This window comes from Oncorhynchus kisutch, linkage group LG14 (assembly GCF_002021735.2).
Source record: "Oncorhynchus kisutch isolate 150728-3 linkage group LG14, Okis_V2, whole genome shotgun sequence".
NCBI lineage: Eukaryota > Metazoa > Chordata > Actinopteri > Salmoniformes > Salmonidae > Oncorhynchus > Oncorhynchus kisutch.
In genome coordinates this window covers 5,519,936-5,542,995 of record NC_034187.2, presented here as the reverse complement: position 1 = coordinate 5,542,995, position 23,060 = coordinate 5,519,936, and the positions used below count along the sequence as shown (strand labels likewise).

The 23,060-nt window shown below is 44.3% G+C and overlaps 2 protein-coding genes across 2 annotated transcripts; both read left to right on the top strand.

The window, feature by feature from the left end:
• The first annotated feature begins 920 nt into the window (after positions 1 to 920).
• On the top strand, positions 921 to 13,935 carry LOC109904354 (deubiquitinase DESI2). Its single transcript, XM_031787697.1, has 5 exons — positions 921 to 2,021; positions 8,365 to 8,437; positions 9,075 to 9,168; positions 9,841 to 9,982; positions 10,116 to 13,935. Exons 1-5 carry the CDS (start codon positions 1,983 to 1,985, stop codon positions 10,365 to 10,367), a joined length of 600 nt encoding a protein of 199 aa, XP_031643557.1. The 5' UTR covers positions 921 to 1,982; the 3' UTR covers positions 10,368 to 13,935.
• Positions 13,936 to 14,936: 1,001 nt separating this feature from the next.
• Positions 14,937 to 22,683, top strand: LOC109904355 (serine/arginine-rich splicing factor 5). The gene is made up of 8 exons (XM_020501607.2): positions 14,937 to 15,084; positions 15,827 to 15,958; positions 16,063 to 16,133; positions 18,646 to 18,798; positions 19,166 to 19,238; positions 20,760 to 20,833; positions 21,006 to 21,113; positions 21,405 to 22,683. Exons 2-8 carry the CDS (start codon positions 15,833 to 15,835, stop codon positions 21,799 to 21,801), a joined length of 1,002 nt encoding a protein of 333 aa, XP_020357196.1. The 5' UTR covers positions 14,937 to 15,084; positions 15,827 to 15,832; the 3' UTR covers positions 21,802 to 22,683.
• The last annotated feature ends 377 nt before the right edge of the window (positions 22,684 to 23,060 follow it).

Here is a 23,060-nt window from a genome sequence, read left to right as displayed (position 1 = left end):
TCTCGGTAAATTCAACAACATGCCCCCCCCCCCCCCTCATGTATGCAGTCCATTGTCAATTGGTGGTGGAGGGATTGGGGGGGGGGGGTTCTTGGACCCGAGGCAGCCAGTAGCACTAGCACGATGATGTAATCAACATTTTCCCCCTCCTCACTCATTGAGGGGGGCTCGATAAATCTGTCTCGGGCGACCGTGTAGGCGTGTTTCTCGCACCGGGTGAAAATTGATTGTATTCGTTTTGGGAACCGGGCTGCCTCCCGGGCGTTGAGTCATACATACTGTGTTCAAAAACAACTGGCAACTCGGGAAAAATACGAGGTCAAATCATGACGTTAGTGATTTTCAGTTCGGAAAGTCTGAGCTCTGGAAAGAGACAGAGTTCTGGAGCTGGTTGACTGTTCAAATCGGTTTTTACCCGTTGGAGCTTGTTTTCTAACCAGTGGTGGAAAAAGTACTGAATTGTCATACTTGATCAGAGGCAGTAGGGATGACCAGGGATGTTCTCCGTTTAGTGAGTCCTCCAGATCAGAGGCAGTAGGGATGACCAGGGATGTTCTCTGTTTAGTGAGTCCTCCAGATCAGAGGCAGTAGGGATGACCAGGGATGTTCTCTGTTTAGTGAGTCCTCCAGATCAGAGGCAGCAGTGGTCTAAAGGCACTGCATCCCAGTGCAAGAGGCATCACTACAGTCCCTGGTTTGAATCCAGACTGTATCACATCTGGCTGTGATTGGGAATCCTATAGGGCAGGAGCATAATTGGCCCAGCGTCTTCCGGATTTGGCCGGGGTAGGCCGTCATTTAAATAAAATTACAAACAATTACTATTCTATTTGAGATGGGTGCTCATCCCTCACCACTTTTGCCCGTTCTAGTCACGGGCCATAGACCGGTTTGCCACCGCTCAACATAATCGAATCCACCCATTCCCATTCACAGAGAACCCGGCTCGTCCACAGGACGTTCCGCCAGCTGTGAGACACGGTTCGGATGATGTCATTCACTTTCTTTTGAGCAGTTTTCACGAGACCGGAGGACACCAGTTTTTTTTGTGTTGCGGTGAGAGATACGATTGGGAAGGGGGGGGATATCTCATCGAACGGACAGAGACAGAGGACGGTAGTTGACTACCTACGGCAAAACGACACGACTCTAACGGTTTGTCTGTGTGATGAGGGCCACATCATGCACCACTGATACCGTCTACGATGTTGCTAGTTTTTCACCACACAGCTGACAAGCCTAAAGTGAACCGTAAAACAATACGTGAATCTATAGCCAGCTAGCTTTTATATACTATCTATTTTGCCATACAGCCTTCAGTGGCCGCATTTGAGAGAAAAGTGAAATTAGGTGGCTCTCGACCTGGCTGACATTTCCGGATTCGAACACTCGCATATTCATCCTCCCAGCGGTGTTGTTTTAGCGTCTCAATATACACGCAATTGATCGCTATTTATGTGACAACGGAAGCAAGCAAAGTGAAACTAACGCTAACCATCATTTGATTTCCAGAGGACCTATTTTTCTTGCTTTGGGAATAGAAATGGGCCGTGTTCAACAGTTCTGTAACTGTCTAGCTCGAGCTAGCTACTGTAGCAAGCTATCTCCGGTCGGGATCTAGTACCGTTATGTGCGTGCCTGTGGTCTTTACAGTCAAAAAGCGAAACATTCGTCGTTCACGTTTCGCTGCCTTGATATTTGATACAGTAATTTTTTCAAAATCTACAATCGAGATACCCTTGGCTTTGGAACGGGTAGAATTCTTGGACCGATTTTTTTGTTTTGGCTGAGGCATGAGAGACATTCGATCCATCCTTCTATCCCGGTGCTCCATCCAATACGGCGCAGTGTGAGTAGCCCATCCGGGAAGCGCACATCAGCAGAATTGCATCCTATATGCACCTTTGGCGTGTCGGGGGGCTGAAGGTGCTACTATAACGTCGGAGCGGGAGGACGTTGCCTTCCCATCTCAGGATTAAACCATGGCCAATGAACCTGTTATCCTTAATGTGTATGATATGGTAAGATTGTTTGTTGGAAGTTTTCTGTGCATGGGAATCAATGTAACGTACTAGCCTACTATTTATTCTCACACACACACACACACACACACACACACACACACACACACACACACACACACACACACACACACACACACACACACACACACACAAGAATGGATATTGAGTCCCTTGATAGACAACCAGCCAGTCACAGTGTTGGCCCCTCCTCCCTTCAGATAGCTCCAGGCCAGCAGTCACAGTGTTGGCCCTTCCTCCCTTCAGATATCTCCAGGCCAGCAGTCACAGTGTTGGCCCCTCCTCCCCTCAGATATCTCCAGGCCAGCAGTAACAGTGTTGGCCCCTCCTCCCTTCAGATATCTCCAGGCCAGCAGTCACAGTGTTGGCCCCTCCTCCCCTCAGATATCTCCAGGCCAGCAGTCACAGTGTTGGCCCCTCCTCCCTTCAGATATCTCCAGGCCAGCAGTCACAGATGAGGATGTCTGAAAGTGACAGTGCTCAAACACCTAATTAAATCCCACTGTTATTTTTTTAAAACTAGGCAAGTCAGTTAAGAACTAATTCTTATTTTCAATGACAGCCTAGGAAAAACTGCCTGTTCAGGGGCAGAACGACAGATTTTTACCTTGTCAGCTCTGGGATTCAATCTTGCAACCTTTGCGGTTACTAGTCCAACGCTCTAACCACTAGGCTACCTTCCGCCCCACTGTAGCTCTGTTCTGCTGGGATGAGGGATGGGCTGGGACCAGAAATCGTCCCAGGCATTTCAAACACACTGGCCCAGTTGTTCTCATTAAGACTCCCACACCAGCAAAAATGTTTTCCCTAGAAGCACCCCTTATTAGCTGAAGCGCTAGCAAAACCAAATGCATGCTTTTCAACCGTTTGCTGCCCGCATCTTCCCGCCCGACTAGCATCACTACTCTGGACGGTTCTAACCTAGATTACTGCTGGTGATTCTTTGATCCACCTCTATGCAGACGACACCATTCTGTATACATCCGACCCTTCTTTGGACACTGTGTTAACAAACCTCCAAACGAGCTACAATGCCATACAACTCTCCTTCCGTGGCCTCCAACTGCTCTTAAATGCAAGTTAAACTAAATGCATGCTCTTCAACCAATCGCTGCCCGCACCTGCCCGCCTGTCCAGCATCACTCCTCTGGACGGCTCTGACTTAGAATATGTGGACAACTACAAATACCTAGGTGTCTGGTTAGACTGTAAACTCTCCTTCCAGACTCACATCAAACATCTCCAATCCAAAATCAAATCTAGAATCGGCTTTCTATTCCGCAACAAAGCCTCCTTCACGCATGCCGCCAAACTTACCCTAGTACAACTGACTATCCTACCGATCCTCGACTTCAGCGATGTCATCTACAAAATAGCTTCCAAAACTCTACTCAGCAAATTGGATGTAGTCTATCACAGTGCCATCCGTTTTGTCACCAAAGCGCCTTATACCACCCACCACTGCGACCTGTATGCTCTAGTCGACTGGCCCTCGCTACATATTAGTCACCAGACCCACTGGCTCCAGGTCATCTTTAAGTCTATGCTAGGTAAAGCTCCGCCTTATCTCAGCTCACTGGTCCCGATAACAACACACACCCGTAGCACGCGCTCCAGCAGGTATATCTCATTGGACATCCCCAAAGCCAACACCTACTTTGGCCGCCTCTCCTTACAGTTCTCTGCTGCCAGTGACTGAAACGAATTGCAAAAATCGCTGAAGCTGGAGACTTACATTTCCCTCACTAACTTTAAACATCAGCTATCTGAGCAGCTAACCGAATACTGCAGCTGTACGTAGGCCATCTGTAAATAGCCCACCCAATCTACCTACCTCATCCCCATACTGTTTTTATTTTATTTACTTTTCTGCTCTTTTGCACACCAGTATCACCACTTACACACCAGTATCACTACTTACACACCAGTGTCACTACTTACACACCATCATCTGATCATCATCTGCTCATCATCATCTGCTCATCTATCACTCCAGTGTTAATCTGCTAAATTGTAATTACTTCGCTACTGAGGCCTGTTTATTGCCCTACCTCCTCACGCTATTTGCACACACTGTATGTAGACTTTATTTTTTCTCTATTGTGTTATTGACTGTACGCTTGTTTATTCCATGTGTAACTCTGTGTTGTTGTTTCTGTCGCACTGTTATGCTTTATCTTGGCCAGGTCGCAGTTGTAAATGAGAAATTGTTCTCAACCAGCCTACCAGGTTAAATAATTATATATATTTTTTAATCATTATAATTTTGCGTAAAACACCTAATTTAGTCCCACTGGGCTAAAGACTGACTAGTCCATCAGCCAGCCCATTTCCTGTCTAGGACCAAGTCATTGGCTGGAAAACTACAGGTCATGCAAGGGCTGCGTGTCACAACCCCAGAAAGATCGCCATGGCGACTCAGCCTGAATATAATTCCCCTGCTCTATCCATCGCTACATACATTGTCTTTAGCTGCCCGCCTAGAAGTCAAAACGAGGGGCGTTGTTCAAAACAAATGAATCAGTGATTGGATTGTCTCTAACCAATCAGAGTATGAAAGTTAATAACATCTTCATGTAGGCTCTTGCCCAACCTATCAGATTCTGAGACCATTCAGAACTGTCAGAATGTGTTCGCATTCTAGAAATCGTAGGGGGAGGCAAATCCAGAATCATGGTGAATCCAGACTCATGGCGAATCCAGGCTCATGGTTAATCCAGACTCATGGTGAATCCAGACTCATGGTGAATCCAGACTCATGGTGAATCTAGACTCATGGTGAATCCAGACTCATGGTGAATCCAGACTCATGGCGAATCCAGACTCATGGCGAATCCAGACTCATGGCGAATCCAGACTCATGGCGAATCCAGACTCATGGTGAATCCAGACTCATGGTGAATCCAGACTCATGGTGAATCCAGACTCATGGTGGAGAAGAAACACAAGTTTGGCTGGGTGATGTGGATGGGTAGCCAGGCAACCAGAAAGAGTGATCATGGCTTAGATTGAGAATCATAGGCTTCATCCCAGTTTTCTTCCCTTTGTGTGAACTATAACCAGAATGGATTGGTGGAGATGATATACATTTGAGTCATTCAGCAGACTCTCTTATCCAGAGAGACTTACAGTAGTGAGTCATTTAGCAGACTGTCACATCCCTCTTAAGGAGGAGACCAAGGCGCAGTGTGGTAAGCGTACATTCTTCTTTAATTAAAGCAAGAACACTGAACAAACTAACAAAACAACAAAATGAACCGTGATGCAAATATGAGTAGTGCAGACAGGCAACTAAACATAGAATAAGAACCCACAAATAACCTATGGGAAATGGCTACCTAAAGATGGTCCCCAATCAGAGACAACGATAAACAGCTGCCTCTGATTGGGAACCAATTCAGGCAACCATAGACCTACATATACCTAGACATACTAAAACCCCATAGATGAACAAAAAACCCTAGACAATACAAAAACTAACATACCCACCCGAGTCACACCCTGACCTGACCAATATAATAAAGAAAACTAAGATAACTAAGGTCAGGGCGTGACACAGACTCTCTCATCCAGAGAGACTTACAGTATTGAGTCCATACATTTTCATACTTTTTTCATTCCGGTCCCCCTTGGGAATCGAACCGAACTTTATAAAAACACATTTGATTGGTTGATTGATTGAAGACTCCCTTCAACCGTTTTTAAATTCAAGTGCACACTTGGGAAGAAGGGTAAAGATCTGTACTCTGAATGACTGTAATCTCTGAATGATTGTAATCTCTGAATGACTGTAATCTCTGAATGACTGTCATCTCTGAATTACTGTCATCTCTGAATTACTGTCATCTCTGAATGACTGTCATCTCTGAATGACTGTAATCTCTGAATGACTGTAATCTCTGAATTACTGTCATCTCTGAATTACTGTCATCTCTGAATTACTGTCATCTCTGCAGTAACCAGTTTTCCATCCAACCGTTTAAATGCGGACGAATTTACCCGACGCATTTAAAAAAAGTCACGACATGGGGCTTAACGGAAACAGGAAATGTCCGCAGATGGTGGGATCTTTTTTTTGTGTCTGAGAATTAATTTGTGGTGTGTGCCGAATTTTGGATATGCGTGTAAATATTGATATAATAACCATCATATGGAAGTAAACTAGGAGTCAGTCGACTTGGTCATATGTTGTGTGTTCGCCCCACTACGACTAGTTTAATAGGCTACAGATTAAATGAGTTGTTAACTTCACAGGGTGATGAGCTTGATGCTCCTGTCCAGTAAATATCGAGGGTGTTATTCTGGTGATGCTTGGCGGCCATTAGACAAGTAATAAAATCGGTCTTGTCCATAATAGTGTCATCATTTAGACTAGTCTACCCAGCATCAATATCCTGTCCACGAACATCAATATCCTGTCCACGAAGATCAATATCCTGTCCATGAGCATCAATATCCTGTCCACGAGCATCAATATCCTGTCCACGAAGATCAATATCCTGTCCACGAGCGTCAATATCCTGTCCACTAGCGTTAATATCCTGTCCACGAGCATCAATATCCTGTCCACGAGCGTCAATATCCTGTCCACGAGCATCAATATCCTGTCCACGAGCGTCAATATCCTGTCCACGAGCATCAATATCCTGTCCACAAGAATCAATATCCTGTCCACTAGCGTTAATATCCTGTCCACGAGCATCAATATCCTGTCCACGAGCATCAATATCCTGTCCACGAGCATCAATATCCTGTCCACGAGCATCAATATCCTGTCCACGAGCATCAATATCCTGTCCACGAGCGTCAATATTCTGTCCACAAGCATCAATATCCTGTCCACGAGCATCACTATCCTGTCCACAAGCATCAATATCCTGTCCACGAGAGTCAATATCCTGTCCACAAGCATCAATATCCTGTCCACAAGCATCAATATCCTGTCCACAAGCATCAATATCCTGTCTACAAGCATCAATATCCTGTCCACTAGCGTTAATATCCTGTCCACGAGCGTCAATATCCTGTCCACGAGCGTCAATATCCTGTCCACGAGCATCAATATCCTGTCCACGAGCATCAATATCCTGTCCACGAGCATCAATATCCTGTCCACGAGCATCAATATCCTGTCCACGAGCATCAATATCCTGTCCACGAGCATCAATATCCTGTCCACAAGCATCAATATCCTGTCCACAAGCATCAATATCCTGTCCGTGAGGAGGAAAGAAAGGACCTCAATTTGCCAAATGTGCTGAGTAGGACTTACCCTGCATTCAGTGGAAGCCACATCATCTAGCCACTTACCCTGCATTCAGTGGACGCCACATCATCTAGCCACTTACCCTGCATTCAGTGGACGCCACATCATCTAGCCACTTACCCTGCATTCAGTGGACGCCACATCATCTAGCCACTTACCCTGCATTCAGTGGAAGCCACATCATCTAGCCACTTACCCTGCATTCAGTGGACGCCACATCATCTAGCCACTTACCCTGCATTCAGTGGAAGCCACATCATCTAGCCACTTACCCTGCATTCAGTGGAAGCCACATCATCTAGCCACTTACCCTGCATTCAGTGGAAGCCACATCATCTAGCCACTTACCCTGCATTCAGTGGACGCCACATCATCTAGCCACTTACCCTGCATTCAGTGGACGCCACATCATCTAGCCACTTACCCTGCATTCAGTGGACGCCACATCATCTAGCCACTTACCCTGCTTTCAGTGGAAGCCACATCATCTAGCCACTTACCCTGCATTCAGTGGAAGCCATGTCATAATGGAGATGTATGATAGGTTTGTATGCACTTAACAAACTAAACCCTGGTGTATGGAGCTGATCAATACCATAAATAGTCTCCAGATATGTTGTACTACGATCTACTCTGTATCCCTGGGAGAATGAATCAATTGAAAAAGAGCATTCCAACCTTTCCAGGATACTGTATCTAATTGTTTAAAACCACTTCTCTCTCTCTGTCTCTCTCTCTGTCTCTGTCTGTCTCTCTCTCTCTCTCTCTCTCTCTGTCTCTCTCTCTCTCTCTCTCTCTCTCTCTCTCTCTCTCTCTCTCTGTCTCTCTGTCTCTCTCTCTCTCTCTCTCTCTGTCTCTCTCTCTCTCTCTCTCTGTCTCTCTCTCTGTCTCTCTCTCTCTCTGTCTCTCTCTCTCTCTGTCTCTCTGTCTCTGTCTCTGTCTCTGTCTCTGTCTCTGTCTCTGTCTCTGTCTCTGTATGTCTGTCTCTCTCTCTCTCTCTCTCTCTCTCTCTCTCTCTCTCTCTCTCTCTCTCTCTCTCTCTCTCTCTCGTTCTAGTACTGGATCAATGAGTACACTTCCACTCTGGGTGTTGGAGTCTACCACTCAGGCATTGAGATCTATGGCCGAGGTACAGAGGAAGACCTTCACTACTTTCTCATTCCCTCACTTATTTATTGTGTTTTTGGCAAAATGGAGAGGAAGTGTGGAATGTTTCTCTGCACAGCTTCTATTCTATAGAGATTCTATAACACAGCTTCTATTCCATAGAGATTCTGTAACACAGCATCTATTCTATAGAGATTCTATAACACAGCTTCTATTCCATAGAGATTCTGTAACACAGCATCTATTCTATAGAGATTCTATAACACAGCTTCTATTCTATAGAGATTCTCACACCACACGATATCGTCTCACATCGCACGATATCGTCTCACATCGCACGATATCGTCTCACATCGCACGATATCGTCTAACATCGCACGATATCGTCTCACATCGCACGATATCGTCTAACATCGCACGATATCGTCTAACATCGCACGATATCGTCTAACATCGCACGATATCGTCTAACATCGCACGATATCTTCTCACACCGCACGATATCGTCTCACCTTCAGTTTGCCACACGGTTCATGTACCTTTGTTGGAAAGCAAGGTGGAGACAGCCATCATTTTTCTCATGCCCATATCATGAGCTGTCTCAATGAAGATAGCACATTTACCTAGTGTGTAACCTTTATTCCTCCTCTTTACTACAGAGTTTGCATATGGGGGCCACCCGTATCCCTTCAGTGGCATATTTGAAATCAATCCTGGAAACGCCACTGAATTAGGAGAGACCTTCAAGTTCAAGTGAGTTTACATTAAAACACACACACGGGTACACAAAGTGCCTAATCACATAAAGAAGTGGTCAATGGCCGCTGTTTCATGACAGCAACAGGAAATCAAAGACTGTCTTTGTTTACAGTAGTGATGTGAAGACAACATTACCCTGTATCCCAAATTGCACCCCATTCCCTTTTTGACCAAGGCCCATAAAGACAACATTTGGGAAGCAGACAATGCAATTTGGGACGGAGACATGCAATTTGGGACGGAGACATGCAATTTGGGACGGAGACATGCAATTTGGGACGGAGACATGCAATTTGGGACACAGAATTGCAATTTGGGACGGAGACATGCAGTTTGGGACGGAGACATGCAGTTTGGGACGGAGACATGCAATTTGGGACGGAGACATGCAATTTGAGACACAGACATGCAATTTGGGACGGAGACATGCAATTTGGGACGGAGCCATGCAATTTGGGACGGAGACATGTCCTACTGAGCAGTGGCCTTGTATTCATTCATTGTATCGTGATGGTTGGTGTTTGGGACGAGAGTCACTGATACCAGTTTTTATACAGGGATAGAATAACACTATATGCACCCAATTACCACCTTTCATTTTGCTATTTTATTAGGATCCCCATTAGCTGTTGCTAATGATTACGAAACATATTTTTCCTAACACAGGGAGGCTATCGCTTTGGGCACAACAGACTTTGCAGTGGAGGATATGGATAAAATCATGGAGGACCTGGGAACAGATTTCAAGGGCAACTCTTACCATCTAATGCACAAGAACTGCAACCACTTCTCATCCTCGCTGTCTGAGGTCAGTTTCTGTTTCATCACCGTTTCGTTACAGAGGATTACTGTTTGATTTATACATTATATTGACATGTATTGTGAACGATCTGATAGAGCCATTACTGTCAATAACATGTTTGTTTTCGTTCTTATTCCAGCTGTTGTGTGGGCGTGAGATCCCTCGCTGGGTGAACCGTCTGGCCTACTTCAGCTCCTGCGTGCCCTTCCTCCAGACCTGCCTCCCTAAGGAGTGGCTGACCCCCGCTGCCCTCCAGAGCCACATCAGCATGGGGCTCCACAAGGAGGAGCGGGAGGCCGGGGAGTCCAGCGACGAGGACCCGAACTCAGCCTCCGGGACCGCTGGGGCGGGCACCGGATCCTCACACAGCTGTCGCCATACACGGGTCTGAGCCAATGACTGTATAGGTCTGAAGAGAACAGCCAATAGGACTCTCTCAATTACCTGTGACCTTCGAACCCTGGACCAGAAGGTCACCAGGTCCCCTCTGCAGGGGATGTAGTGAATAACCACCTGACCTCATAGTACCACCCCTGAGAACAGAGACGAGGACGACGGATGATTAGCTAGCCTGGTAGTACGGGGCCGGGGGGGTCCTGCAAAACCTACAGATCCTTAGATCCTTTCCCTGGTTTTCTCCCTTTTAGATATGGTAGATATATTCCGGAGGGGGATTTGTTATAGGTTTGTTAACAAACTAACTCAGAGCATGGCATGGCTCTTTTAGATTGCCCACAGCTACATGATGTACTGTAGGTCTGGGCTACTTTCTGGTCATTTCTCTTTTTCCATGAACCTTTTAAACTTTTGTCAGCCTTCATCCCCGATCCACCCTGATTCTCTTCTTGCAGAGCTCCTTCTATTGTAGAGTAAACGGATATCAGACACCACAAAGATACATCTAAATGTACGTCCCAAATGGTACCCTATTCCCTATATAGTGCACTACTTTAGACCAGAGCCCTATGGAACCCTATTCCCTATATAGTGCACTACTTTAGACCAGAGGCATATGGAACCCTATTCCCTATATATAGTGCACTACTTTAGACCAGAGCCCTATAGAACCATATTCCCTATATAGTGCACTATTTTAGACCAGAGCCCTATGGAACCCTATTCCCTATATATAGTGCACTATTTTAGACCAGAGCCCTATGGAACCCTATTCCCTATATATAGTGCACTATTTTAGACCAGAGCCCTATAGAACCCTATTCCCTATATATAGTGCACTATTTTAGACCAGAGCCCTATAGAACCCTATTCCCTATATAGTGCACTACTTTAGACCAGAGCCCTATAGAACCCTATTCCCTATATATAGTGCACTATTTTAGACCAGAGCCCTATGGAACCCTATTCCCTATATAGTGCACTACTTTAGATCAGAACCCTATTCCCTATATATAGTGCACTATTTTAGACCAGAGCCCTAAGAAACCCTATTCCCTATATATAGTGCACTACTTTAGACCAGAGCCCTATAGAACCCTATTCCCTATATAGTGCACTACTTTAGACCAGAGCCCTATAGAACCCTATTCCCTATATATAGTGCACTACTTTAGACCAGAGCCCTATAGAACCCTATTCCCTATATAGTGCACTACTTTAGACCAGAGCCCTATAGAACCCTATTCCCTATATATAGTGCACTATTTTAGACCAGGGCCCTATGGAACCCTATTCCCTATATATAGTGCACTATTTTAGACCAGAGCCCTATGGAACCCTATTCCCTATATATAGTGCACTATTTTAGACCAGAGCCCTATGGAACCCTATTCCCTATATATAGTGCACAATTTTTAGTTGTTGTTGCAAGGGCCCTTATGGCTCTGGTCAAAATAAGTGCCCAATCCAGGGCATAGTGTTCCATTTGGGACGACGCCTGAGACTACTGGTATTGTGACGTTAGCAGGATGTTACTTGCTGCTCACTTCAAGAGGTACTTAACCTCCTTACTTGGGCCTTCATTCTTAACTTCAAAGATGTGTGTGTGTCTGTGTGTGTGTGTGTGTGTGTGGGGGGGGGGGGGGGGGGGTTAATATTCTGGCCATTTTTTGGACGTTGTAGTGCACTATATATAGTGATATGAACCTGATATATAGTGATATGTGCTCTGTTTAGAAGGAGTAATTACATGTGTGATTTAAACCAGCACATTTCTGTTAAATGTCATTCTTAACTTGAAAATGATGTGCCAAGAGCAAAGGATTGGACAAAAATGAAGACATCGAAATTAGTTTTGGACCATATTGATTTCAATGATAACATTTTATCGTATTAGTATTATATATTTGGGTGTTATTTGTCTATTTCATGGTCTCATGTATTGTTTAACAAGACATTGTCCCCCCCCCCCCATATAATTAGCTATTTACTACCATCATGTGATGAATAACACTGGCAGATGTCTCATTTATACACTTCTTCAATGGGAACCATTCAATCTTTCATCAGGAGATGAAACCTGATCAAGAAATCTCAGCCCTTGTGACCGATCAGTCGGCGCACAACATAAGAAATCTCAGCCCTTGTGACCGATCAGTCGGCACACAACATAAGAAATCTCAGCCCTTGTGACCGATCAGTCGGCGCACAACATAAGAAATCTTAGCCCTTGTGACCGATCAGTCGGCGCACAACATAAGAAATCTCAGCCCTTGTGACCGATCAGTCGGCGTACAACATAAGAAATCTCAGCCCTTGTGACCGATCAGTCGGCGCACAACATAAGAAATCTCAGCAGTGAAAGTGAAACTCATAGTTGTTGAATCACAGGTTTCTGTTCATACAACTCCTCTTGTCTTGACCCCTCCTCCCCAGAGAGTGATTGAGTAGGTGTATGAGGGGTCTGGAGGCCCTTCGAGGAAGGAGGGGGGGGGGGGGGGGGGGGGTTACAGTTAGGGCATTGTGTGAAGGAAAAAGGTTTTGTTGTTGTGAGATGTCTTTTGATTGGCTATGTCTCTTAATGTGTTGGATTCACAGGTGATTCCTGAAACAACAGGGAGGAGGTTGTCTTTCTACAATAATATTGTGTTGTCCTACCAGTCAGTCAGTTGATCCTACCAGTCAGTCAGTTGTCCTACCAGTCAGTCAGTTGTCCTACCAGTCAGTCAGTTGTCCTACCAGTCAGTCAATTATCCTACCAGTCAGTCAGTTTGATTTAATTTGTCCTACCAGTCAGTCAATTATCCTACCAGTCAGTCAGTTATCCTACCAGTCAGTCAGTTGTCCTACCAGTCAGTAAATTATCCTACCAGTCAGTCAGTTGATCCTACCGGACAGTCAGTTTGATTTGATTTGTCCTACCAGTCAGTCAGTTGTCCTACCAGTCAGTCAGTTGTCCTACCAGTCAGTCAATTATCCTACCAGTCAGTCAATTGTCCTACCAGTCAGCCAGTTGTCCTACCAGTCAGTCAATTATCCTACCAGTCAGTCAATTGTCCTACCAGTCAGTCAGTTGTCCTACCAGTCAGTCAATTATCCTACCAGTCAGTAAATTATCCTACCAGTCAGTCAATTATCCTACCAGTCAGCCAGTTGTCCTACCAGTCAGCAAGTCTTGGACTAGATAGAGTATTACACCGACTACCATCCTATCAAACAATATCAATAATGCTGTTTCCAGATGAGACAGACCTTAGGCTACATGTTATTCTGTTCTGTTCCTGCATTATATTACAGCTGCTCTGGTAGAGTCAATAGTATCCATTCTGAAGTCCAGTCCATTGCATTCCGTACATCAGTCTTTCTGGAGGACAATATTGTCCTTTCTTTCTCTTCTCCTCCTTGGTTTACTGTCTGTCTGTCTGTCTGCCTCCACCCCTCCGTATCCCATCCCCCTCTCAGGAAGGAAATCACATGACCTGTTGTTTGTTACACCGGTGTCTCATTATTATACATCATCTCCATGACAACTGGGGAAAATAAAATAACTATATTTACTTGTTTATATACTTATTTTTTAAAATCATCTATATATTTTCATTAATTTTTTTAATGTGTAGTGTCATCTACGTTGTTTTTTTGTTTTTTTTAATTCAGGAAGATTAAAAAAAAAAATTGTCATCTTGAAATTGAAATAGGTTCCGTAAAGGTCAGTATTCCATGCTCTATATTGAAATAATTTTTGGTACTTTCTGCAGAGAAGACCTTTTCTATTGTATTTATGTATGTGCTTTACCGAATTGTAAGACGATGCCACAAATGTTAAGGATGGTAATAGAGTAAAGATACAAGAATAGCAGTAATATGTTGTCCTGTCCTTGAGTTTGGCCACACCGTCTGAACACCATTGAATGGGAGGAAAACCTTATTTTGAGTTCAGTCAGATGAGATGGCCAGCAGGATGTTGGGAAATGTGTCATAAAGATCTGGCTATTTTGTATGTACATTTTCAGTACATTTTTGTTCAGAGATGTTTAGAGTGCAGGAGCAAAGATGTTTGTTATAACTAACCCAAGATAGACCACAGCATGTCGTTTCCTCTGGGAGTAAATTACTCATAGTGGGCAGAACAAGCAAGAAGGCGGGCAGAGCTAAACACGAGCCAGTGAGAGCCTATTGGCTCGTTCTAGCATTGATTTGCATATTTCCGATAGGGAACGCCTAATTTCAAGTGCGCCTGTGCAATAACTCAATTTGCGCTTGCTCTCCTAAACGCAATTTTAAAAAACGTTGGCCAAGGGTGAAGTCTAGAAAACTTAGTCCAGTCTGTTCGTATCATATTCTAGTTTTGAACACTGTATTGAGATCAAATATTTAATCGATGAGAACATTAGCAGAATATTGCCCATAAACCATCTCGCTTTCATCTTCTCCCACTGGAGGCCACTTGGTTTCCTCTCACCACCAAATGTTGAAACATCAACCGGATGCTTCACATTTATACATCCGGTGAAATATCTGTCTCATTGTTATATCTGTGGCATGGGTCTTGTGGAACGTTTTTTGATAGGTCTGCAGGACTGGAGCACGCCCACCACCCTTGGTGCTGATGAACATCCGGTTTCCTCATCTTTCTCTCACTCGGAGTCGCCATTTTGATACACAACAACCAAGCAAGCACACTACCAGAAGTAACGAAGACAACGGCAAGGGTGAGGTTCAAATTTCGATAATTGTAAATGTCGTCAGTAGACTTGCACAAGGATTTTGGCGAATCAATAATGTTAATGATTCATATTTTGTCCCGAGTGCTAAGCTAGTAATGCAGCTAAACTAGCTAGAGTAGCGAAAAGGCAACTGCACGACATGGTAACGTTAGCTAGCTAATAACGTACGTAGCCGACGGAACTGCGATTATTTTTGTGGACTGGCTGGATCTCCGATGTAACATACGATGAAGTTCAAAAAATTAAAATAATCCCAACTACTGTTTTTAGCGCCCAGAGAATAGCACCACTAACACAACATTTGTTTCGTATAATTGCGGCCTTTTCGTCGGGTTGTAAATGCCGCGTTCAAGACAACTGGGAACTCGTGGAAAAAACGAACTGCGACCGGATAGCTGGCGACTAACGTTAGCTAGTTAGCTTACTAACGTATAATATACACATGATCAAGATTGTGTTTTAATTCATATTAAACGGTATGTAGTTTATTCGTTTAGCGTATATGTGAAACTATACGTTGCCGAACCCAGACTAGACGGCTATCTGGCTAGTACTAACCAGCATTAGGGCTAATTAACTTGGCTAAAGTGCACTTTTAGTATTGATAACTCTTAGCTAACGTTAGCTAGTTAGCACACACTGATCTGGGCCTTGTCGGCAACCTACGTGTTTGGGGGGTTAAATGTTCAGTTAATCACCAAGTCAACTTTTTTCCCTTTTTTTTCAGATAACTATGAGTGGATGTCGAGTGTTTATCGGTCGTTTGAGCCCTCATGCTCGTGAGCGGGACGTGGAGAAGTTCTTCAAAGGTTATGGAAGGATCCGGGAAGTAAATTTGAAGAACGGATTCGGCTTTGTGGTAAGTCGGCCATGCCTCGTGTCTTGATCAAACACCTATTGTGAATGTTTTGTTTGTTGATTAGTTAACCCCCCCCCCCCCCCCCTCCCCCTCTCGTTAATCAGGAGTTTGACGACCACAGAGACGCGGATGATGCAGTTTACGAGCTGAATGGCAAGGAACTCTGTAGTGAAAGGTAATGGTTTGGATACACATTGAGCAAAATCTCAAGAAAGATAAATTGCAACATGTTATGTTTGGACATTTAATACACATGGCCATTTTTGGAAGAAGTACACCATTTTCATACTTGAGTAGAATAAAATGACTTGTGAAAGTCACCCAGTAAAATACCAATTTGAGTAAGTCTTAAAAGTATTTAGTTTTAAGCGTACTTGCGTATTAAAAGTATAAATAATTTCAAATGTCATATTAAGCAAACCAGACGACACTTTGTTTTTATTTATTTACCAACTATGCATTTGTGTTTTAGTGAGTCTGCTATATCAGAGGCAGTAGAGATGAACAGGGATATTCTCTTTATAAGTGTGTGAATTAGACCATTTTCCTGTCCTCCTAAGCATTCGAAGTACTTTTGGGTGTCAGAGGAAAATGAATGGAGTAACAAGTACATTATTTCCATTAGGAGTGAAATAAGTTGTCAAAAATATAAAAGGCAAAGTACAGATACTAATAATAAAAAAACTACTAAGGTAAAAATGCGTTAAAGTACTACCTAAGTACACAACTGGGTTGTTCCACCCAGAAAGCCCAAGGCACCTCAGATTGTTCTGAAGTAATTTCTGGAGTTGGAAATAGATTTCCCGCAACATTATTTGATCACAGAGGATTTAAGTGAATTGATTGAACTATAATTGTTCATGTATAGGATTTGAATAATATTCAATAAGTAGAGTACCGTATTGGACCTGTTTTTGTTTCTGAAAAAACAAATCCCAACAACGAGTAGATGGTATAATTTCTGTCTGATGTGTAGTATGGAGCTGATGCTCTGGATTTAGGATGAAAAAACGATGTAATGATCTCGGCAAAAAATAAATAAACTGAGTTTATTTTCAGGAAACTTAACATGGGTAAATAATTATTCTCCCTTTATGATAGCCTTCAATTTTTCTGCCTGATTTTTGTACTCTACTTGAATTGTTAGGATTTTCTTGTGATCACAACTTTTTTTTGCACAAATATAGATATAATTAAATTGTTATAAACTCAGCATAAAAAGAAACGTCCTCTCACTGTCAACTATTTTCAGTAAACTTAACATGTAAATATTTTTATGAACATAACAAGATTCAACAACTGGGACATAAACTGAACACGTTCCAGACATGTGACTAACAGAAATTGAATGTGTCCCTGAACAAAGGGGGGGGGGGGGGGTCTCAAAAGTAACAGTCAAGTATCTGGTGTGGCCACCAGCTGCAATAAATCATGCAGTGCATCTCCTCATGAGATGCACCAGATTTGCCAGTTCTGCTGTGAGGTGTTACCCCACTCTTCCACCAAGGCAAGTTCCCGGACATTTCTGGGGTGAATGGCCCTAGCCCTCACCCTCCGAGCCAACAGGTCCCAGATGTGCTCAATGGGATTGAGATCCGGGCTCTTTGTGTCCACAGGCAATGTTGCCGGTGATGCCTGGTGAGGACCTGCCTTACAACAGGCCTACAAGCCCTCAGTCCAGCCTCTCTCAGCCTATTGCGGACAGTCTGAGCACTGATGGTGGAATTGTGCCCTCCCGGTGTAACTCGGGCAGTTGTTGCCAATTCATGCGCTGCTATTGTTGTCGAAACTTGGAATTTGCGGCGCAAATGCAATTCAATGGTACCTAATATTAGCATCTAGTGGTCAGATCCTGGTACTAACAACTAGAGGTCTTCACGGGCCCAGTTTCAAAATGGATCCGATATGCATCTAAAATAATATATACACACGTTCCAAACTGACCCGTGAGGCAACTAGACCCATTCCTTGTGGACCTGGTCGGATCCAGACCCGCTAACCGGCGAGAGGGAGATGACGCTGGTATAGCGGGAGGGGCTGTACTATGAGCTTCTGACAGTTATCTCCAAACTTTTGCGTCACATGGAGCAAGTCTCTATCTGTAGCATAATGATTAGCCAACAACAAGCTTACACACCAGCAGTTTGCTGCTTCGTCTAATGATTAGCCAACAACAAGCTACACACCAGCAGTTTGTTGCTTCGTCTAATGATTAGCCAACAACAAGCTACACACCAGCAGTTTGCTGCTTCGTCTAATGATTAGCCAACAACAAGCTACACACCAGCAGTTTGTTGCTTCGTCTAATGATTAGCCAACAACAAGCTACACACCAGCAGTTTGTTGCTTCGTCTAATGATTAGCCAACAACAAGCTACACACCAGCAGTTTGTTGCTTCGTCTAATAATTAGCCAACAACAAGCTACACGCGCCTCATAAATTACAAGGGCAGCGGCATATATTAGACCGTTTCTCTGTTCACGTTTGAATCTGGACGCCACTTCCGGACAAGTCCGTTAAAATTCTGGATCTGCTAACACCTTCGATGACCCCCCCCTCTCCCGTTCAGAGACGTTAATCAGATAATCCAAATAGATTACGTAGGATGAAGAAAGAATACTAAGTCTTTTAGTCATTTCTGCAGCCCTCTTATAAGTGTCTGACTGGTCTTTATTTTTATTACCAGGGTGACTATAGAGCATGCCCGCTCCAGAAGAGGGAGGGGTGGTGGACCCGGGATGGGCGGCGGCGGAGGAGGAGGAGGACGTTTCTCGCCTCGTTTCAGCAGCTACCGCCAGGGGTCTGGTGATCGCCGCGGTGGAGGTGGCGGAGGCTCCAGGTATACAAACCACACCGCTTCATTTTCAACCTTTTCACCTGCAGCGAATGGACTTTAGTCGGTGTTATTTTAGTTCCCCCTTCATCGCTCGGAGACATTGACCTTCCTTGGTGGCTCCGTGTGCAGAAGTAGCATGTCTTACACGTATTGAATATACCAACTGAATAATTAGGAGGAGGAGTCATTTCCCCAGTGTGATTAGAATACATGATTCTATATACATGATTAGAATACATTGTGACCCTGTCTTGATCCAATGCTGTACATTCATACACTATCTATTGACCTTTGGCTTCATTTAATGTCAGGCTCTCATGTGTATGAAACCTCTCTGTGCTTAACTTTTCTCTGCCTTCCTCCCATGCAGTAGGTATGGTCCTCCAGTGCGCACTGAACACAGAATCATCGTGGAGAACCTGTCGTCACGCATCAGTTGGCAGGTGAGAGGTTAAACCCATCTGCTTCAGACCATTACTCTGTACTGATACTGCTTTTTTCCCCCCTTATAAGCTGTATTCTCATTGAAAACATGTTTTTCTTTGATTTATTACCAAAGGACACGGCTATATGCTCAAATGTCCATTAGGGCCGATAGAACGGCAAGGCCCCTTTTGGATTCAGGAATTCATTGTTTTATTTATTGACTTAGTTTTTACTGTTTCATTCAACAATAAAACAACATATATTTTTTTTTATATATATAAGCACTTATACCAGAAGGTAAATTTAAATCACACCGTAGTTTTTTTTTTAACAGCTTATTCTTATTCTGGTTATTAGTTTATAATGGAGTTGCATGCACAACCTCCTTAGAGGTGTTATGTGCATAGCGCCCTCTGCTGGTTGTGTTTTCAATAGTGTCCATTTGGTGCCTCTCCTTACACGCAGTTGCCGCTGGTCTAAATCTTGGCTGGGCCCCGTAGCTGGTGAAAGGGCTCTAGCGCAGGATAGCCTTAGGATGGTCCCTCGTAAAGCCCCAGTCTGGAGGTTCTGTGGTCTGGTCTGGTGGAAACCCACCCCCCCCCACACACCTGAATGCAGCCAGCCTGTTACTCCCTCAACCCACTCCACGTTCCCTACACTCTCCCGTTTGGTTCTTTTATCTGTTGCTGATGGAGCTGGGTGTGTTGACAGTTGGGCACACTGCACACCCTCTTCCTTCGTTCCTTCCCCTACTTGATCTCTGGTGGTCCTTTACTTGTGGATGCTGGCCGGAGTCCGGGTCTGTCAAGGCTGAGGGAGGTCGTTTCTCAAGGGCTTAACACTGTGACTGCATTGGTTCCCATTGGTCCTCTATTTGGACACGTGGCTCTTTGCTAATGTCTTCCTGGGTATGGAACGGTAAGTAACATATAACTCATGTGATTGGGTTTAAGGGTTGGGAGGAACAGGAAGTAGAACATCCTATACTTTAGTCTTACTGGGAAAACTTATGGAAAATTTATAGTAGGCTAATTAATAGGTTACTGAAAGAACCCCTTGATCAAAATGGGTCATGATGAAATGAAAATACTTCTAATCTCCATAGACTTGATTTTAGTTTAGCGACGCCCCCTAAAAAACAGTATAGTTGCCACTAACCGACAACATGTCCAAGACGCGACACCTCAAAGGATTTGTCGCTTCTCACCAGCTTCCTATTTGTCACATCAATCCTATTTGACTTAACAAACCTGAAATACAATACCGGGGGACTAAGTAGTGTCCGGTTTCTCCTTTTTTTAAGTCAACTGGTTAGCTGTGAAGCCATGGCAAGTGGCTCGTCACTTAAACGCCCCTCGTCTGAAAATGGCAGAACATCACATTGTAGCTGTGTTTTGACGAGGTCAATATTACGGGGGGGGGGGGGGGGGGGTTACTGTCGTGTTGCTTTACTGATTTTTCTCTTGTCCCAGGTTCAGAGTTCTCTCAGCCACATTTGTGTGCTGGTCTGTCACTGACTCATGTATGCTTCACCACAGGACCTGAAAGATCTCATGAGGAAAGTTGGAGAGGTCACCTTTGTGGATGCCCACCGAACCAACAAGAATGAAGGGTGAGTTGTCTGACCAGGGTCCTGTTCGTAAGGCACAAAATGGAAGGGATAAAATGAGGGACGGCTGTCCAATTTAGAAACCGTCTTGTTTTAATAAAACAAACACACATGTGGTCTGCCCTGCTGCTATTATGAACTGAACTGTCAACTACAATGTGATTTGACTCGACAGGGTGGTTGAGTTCGCATCACACAGTGATATGAAGAACGCCCTTGATAAGCTTGATGGAACAGACTTGAATGGACGAAAGCTGAAGCTGTCTGAGGATCGCAAGAGCCGGTAGGCATCCCCTCTTCCAATTTTGTTGTGAAGTTGGATAAATACAAGATTGTGGGTTTTCCGTTTGCATCTATAATTGTGAGCCCGACTGTGTCTTGATGTTTGGGGGCAGTCTAGATAGCTACAGAAATGTAGCTTCAAAGATTGGCCTGCAGTTTTGAGCACTACTAAGGGACTTGAGATTGGAGTATAAAGGACTGGAATGCAACGGACTTGTGTTTTAGGGAGCAGCCTACATTAGTGGTTGGGTGTGGGGTAAATGTAATTAATTATTTTATTCTGTTCCAACAGCCGCAGCAGGAGTCGTTCCCGTGGCTCTCGCAGCTACTCCCGGTCCCGTAGCCGTTCCCGGTCCCCCCGTTCCAAGTCCCCCAGCCGCAGCAGGAGCCGTAATCGCTCCAGGAGCCCCCGCTCTGCCAGCCGTACTCCGGAGAAGAAGCCTTCCTCAGGAGGAGGAGGGGGCAGGGCTGCACATCGCTCCACTTCACGTTCCCCCTCCCGTTCCAAATCCCGTACCCCTCCCGCACGCTCTCGTTCCCGTACACCTCCCCCGCGTTCCCGCTCCCCTGCCCCGCGTTCCCGCTCCCCTGCCCCCCGTTCCCGTACCCCTCCCCCACGCTCCCGTTCTCCTGCCCCGGCCCGGAAGCCGTCCCGGTCTCGGTCCCCCTCGGTGGAGAGCCAGCACTGAGCCGCTCTGAGGGGAGCTGTTGAGGGATAGTCCAATGGAAGGAGTAGAGACTCGTTGGAATGGAACACTGATACAGTTCTGTTAGTTCCATACCAATGAGTCTGTCCTCCTGATTTAAAAGTGACCACCAGTCTCCACTGGTGTAGTGGTATGTATGGACTGAAGGGAATGTCATGCTGGAACCGTGGCACCTGGCGTTGTGCCAGCCTGCCTGCCTGCCTGCTAGTGGGTTGTAATGAAGAGGAGCCTTGCCTTGGGTGTAATGCCCCTCTCTCCCACAATCTAATTTTAAAATCTGAGCTTTAGTCCTGGTTGGTTCAGTTCCTCTTGGCCCTGGATTGGTTATTTTATGATTATAAGTTGGATCCTGCGTCCCCCAATTCAACTTCTAATTTAGTATTTTATTGCTTATCTGAATAATTAAAGCGTTTCCTTTTGAAAACCAAACTTTTTTTTTAAATTTTCTTAGTTAATGGAATGTACAGAGTGATTTGAGAGCTTTTGATTGGGTCGCTTGTCCTGTTGAATATCTGTATCGTTGTCCCTGCAGGTTTGTGAGTCTCGTTGTGATTGATAAGTTGTATGAAATGTACAATTTGTTTTGAAGTGAACTTTGTCTAATCAATACAATGTTGTTTTTTCCCCCTTGTTTTTGTCTTATGTGTTCCAATCCACACTCTTAATAGTTAAGTTAAACTGCACCCAAAATGATTTGGATGGGTGTTGTGAAGTAATTTAATCTACTATTAGGATTTTGTTGCTTTTTAACGATGATTGAGTATACTGAATAAGCATTTCACAAATTAAGAGATTTTGTCTTTTTTTCTTTTTAAAAAAAAATAAATTAAACATAAGACTACAATTGCATAGTCTAAACCACCACTTCTAAGTTTGCATGCTTTTGTTGATCTTGATGGGTGAGCCCCCTGAGTGTAGGTTTGGAATATTCTGGTCTTCATTTGACTCTTTCTGTTCAAAATGATTGAACAACAAAAAAATGTCCCTACTTACACTTGGCTCCAGAGATCTAATGTCCTTGGTTTTTCTGCTCGTCTACATTTTGATCTTAGAGCCTTTGCATGTTGCTGCAAATAAAACAATTTTTTTGGTGCAAATTTTTCAGATTTTTAAGGATAATGGTCCTGAAAAAAGGGTGTAAATTGTCATCTTATAGATCACATGGGGGGAATGTAATCCTCAGCCTATGTCCCCACTTCTGCTGCTGATTTTAGCTAGCTTTTGGCGTGGTGTAAGTGAAG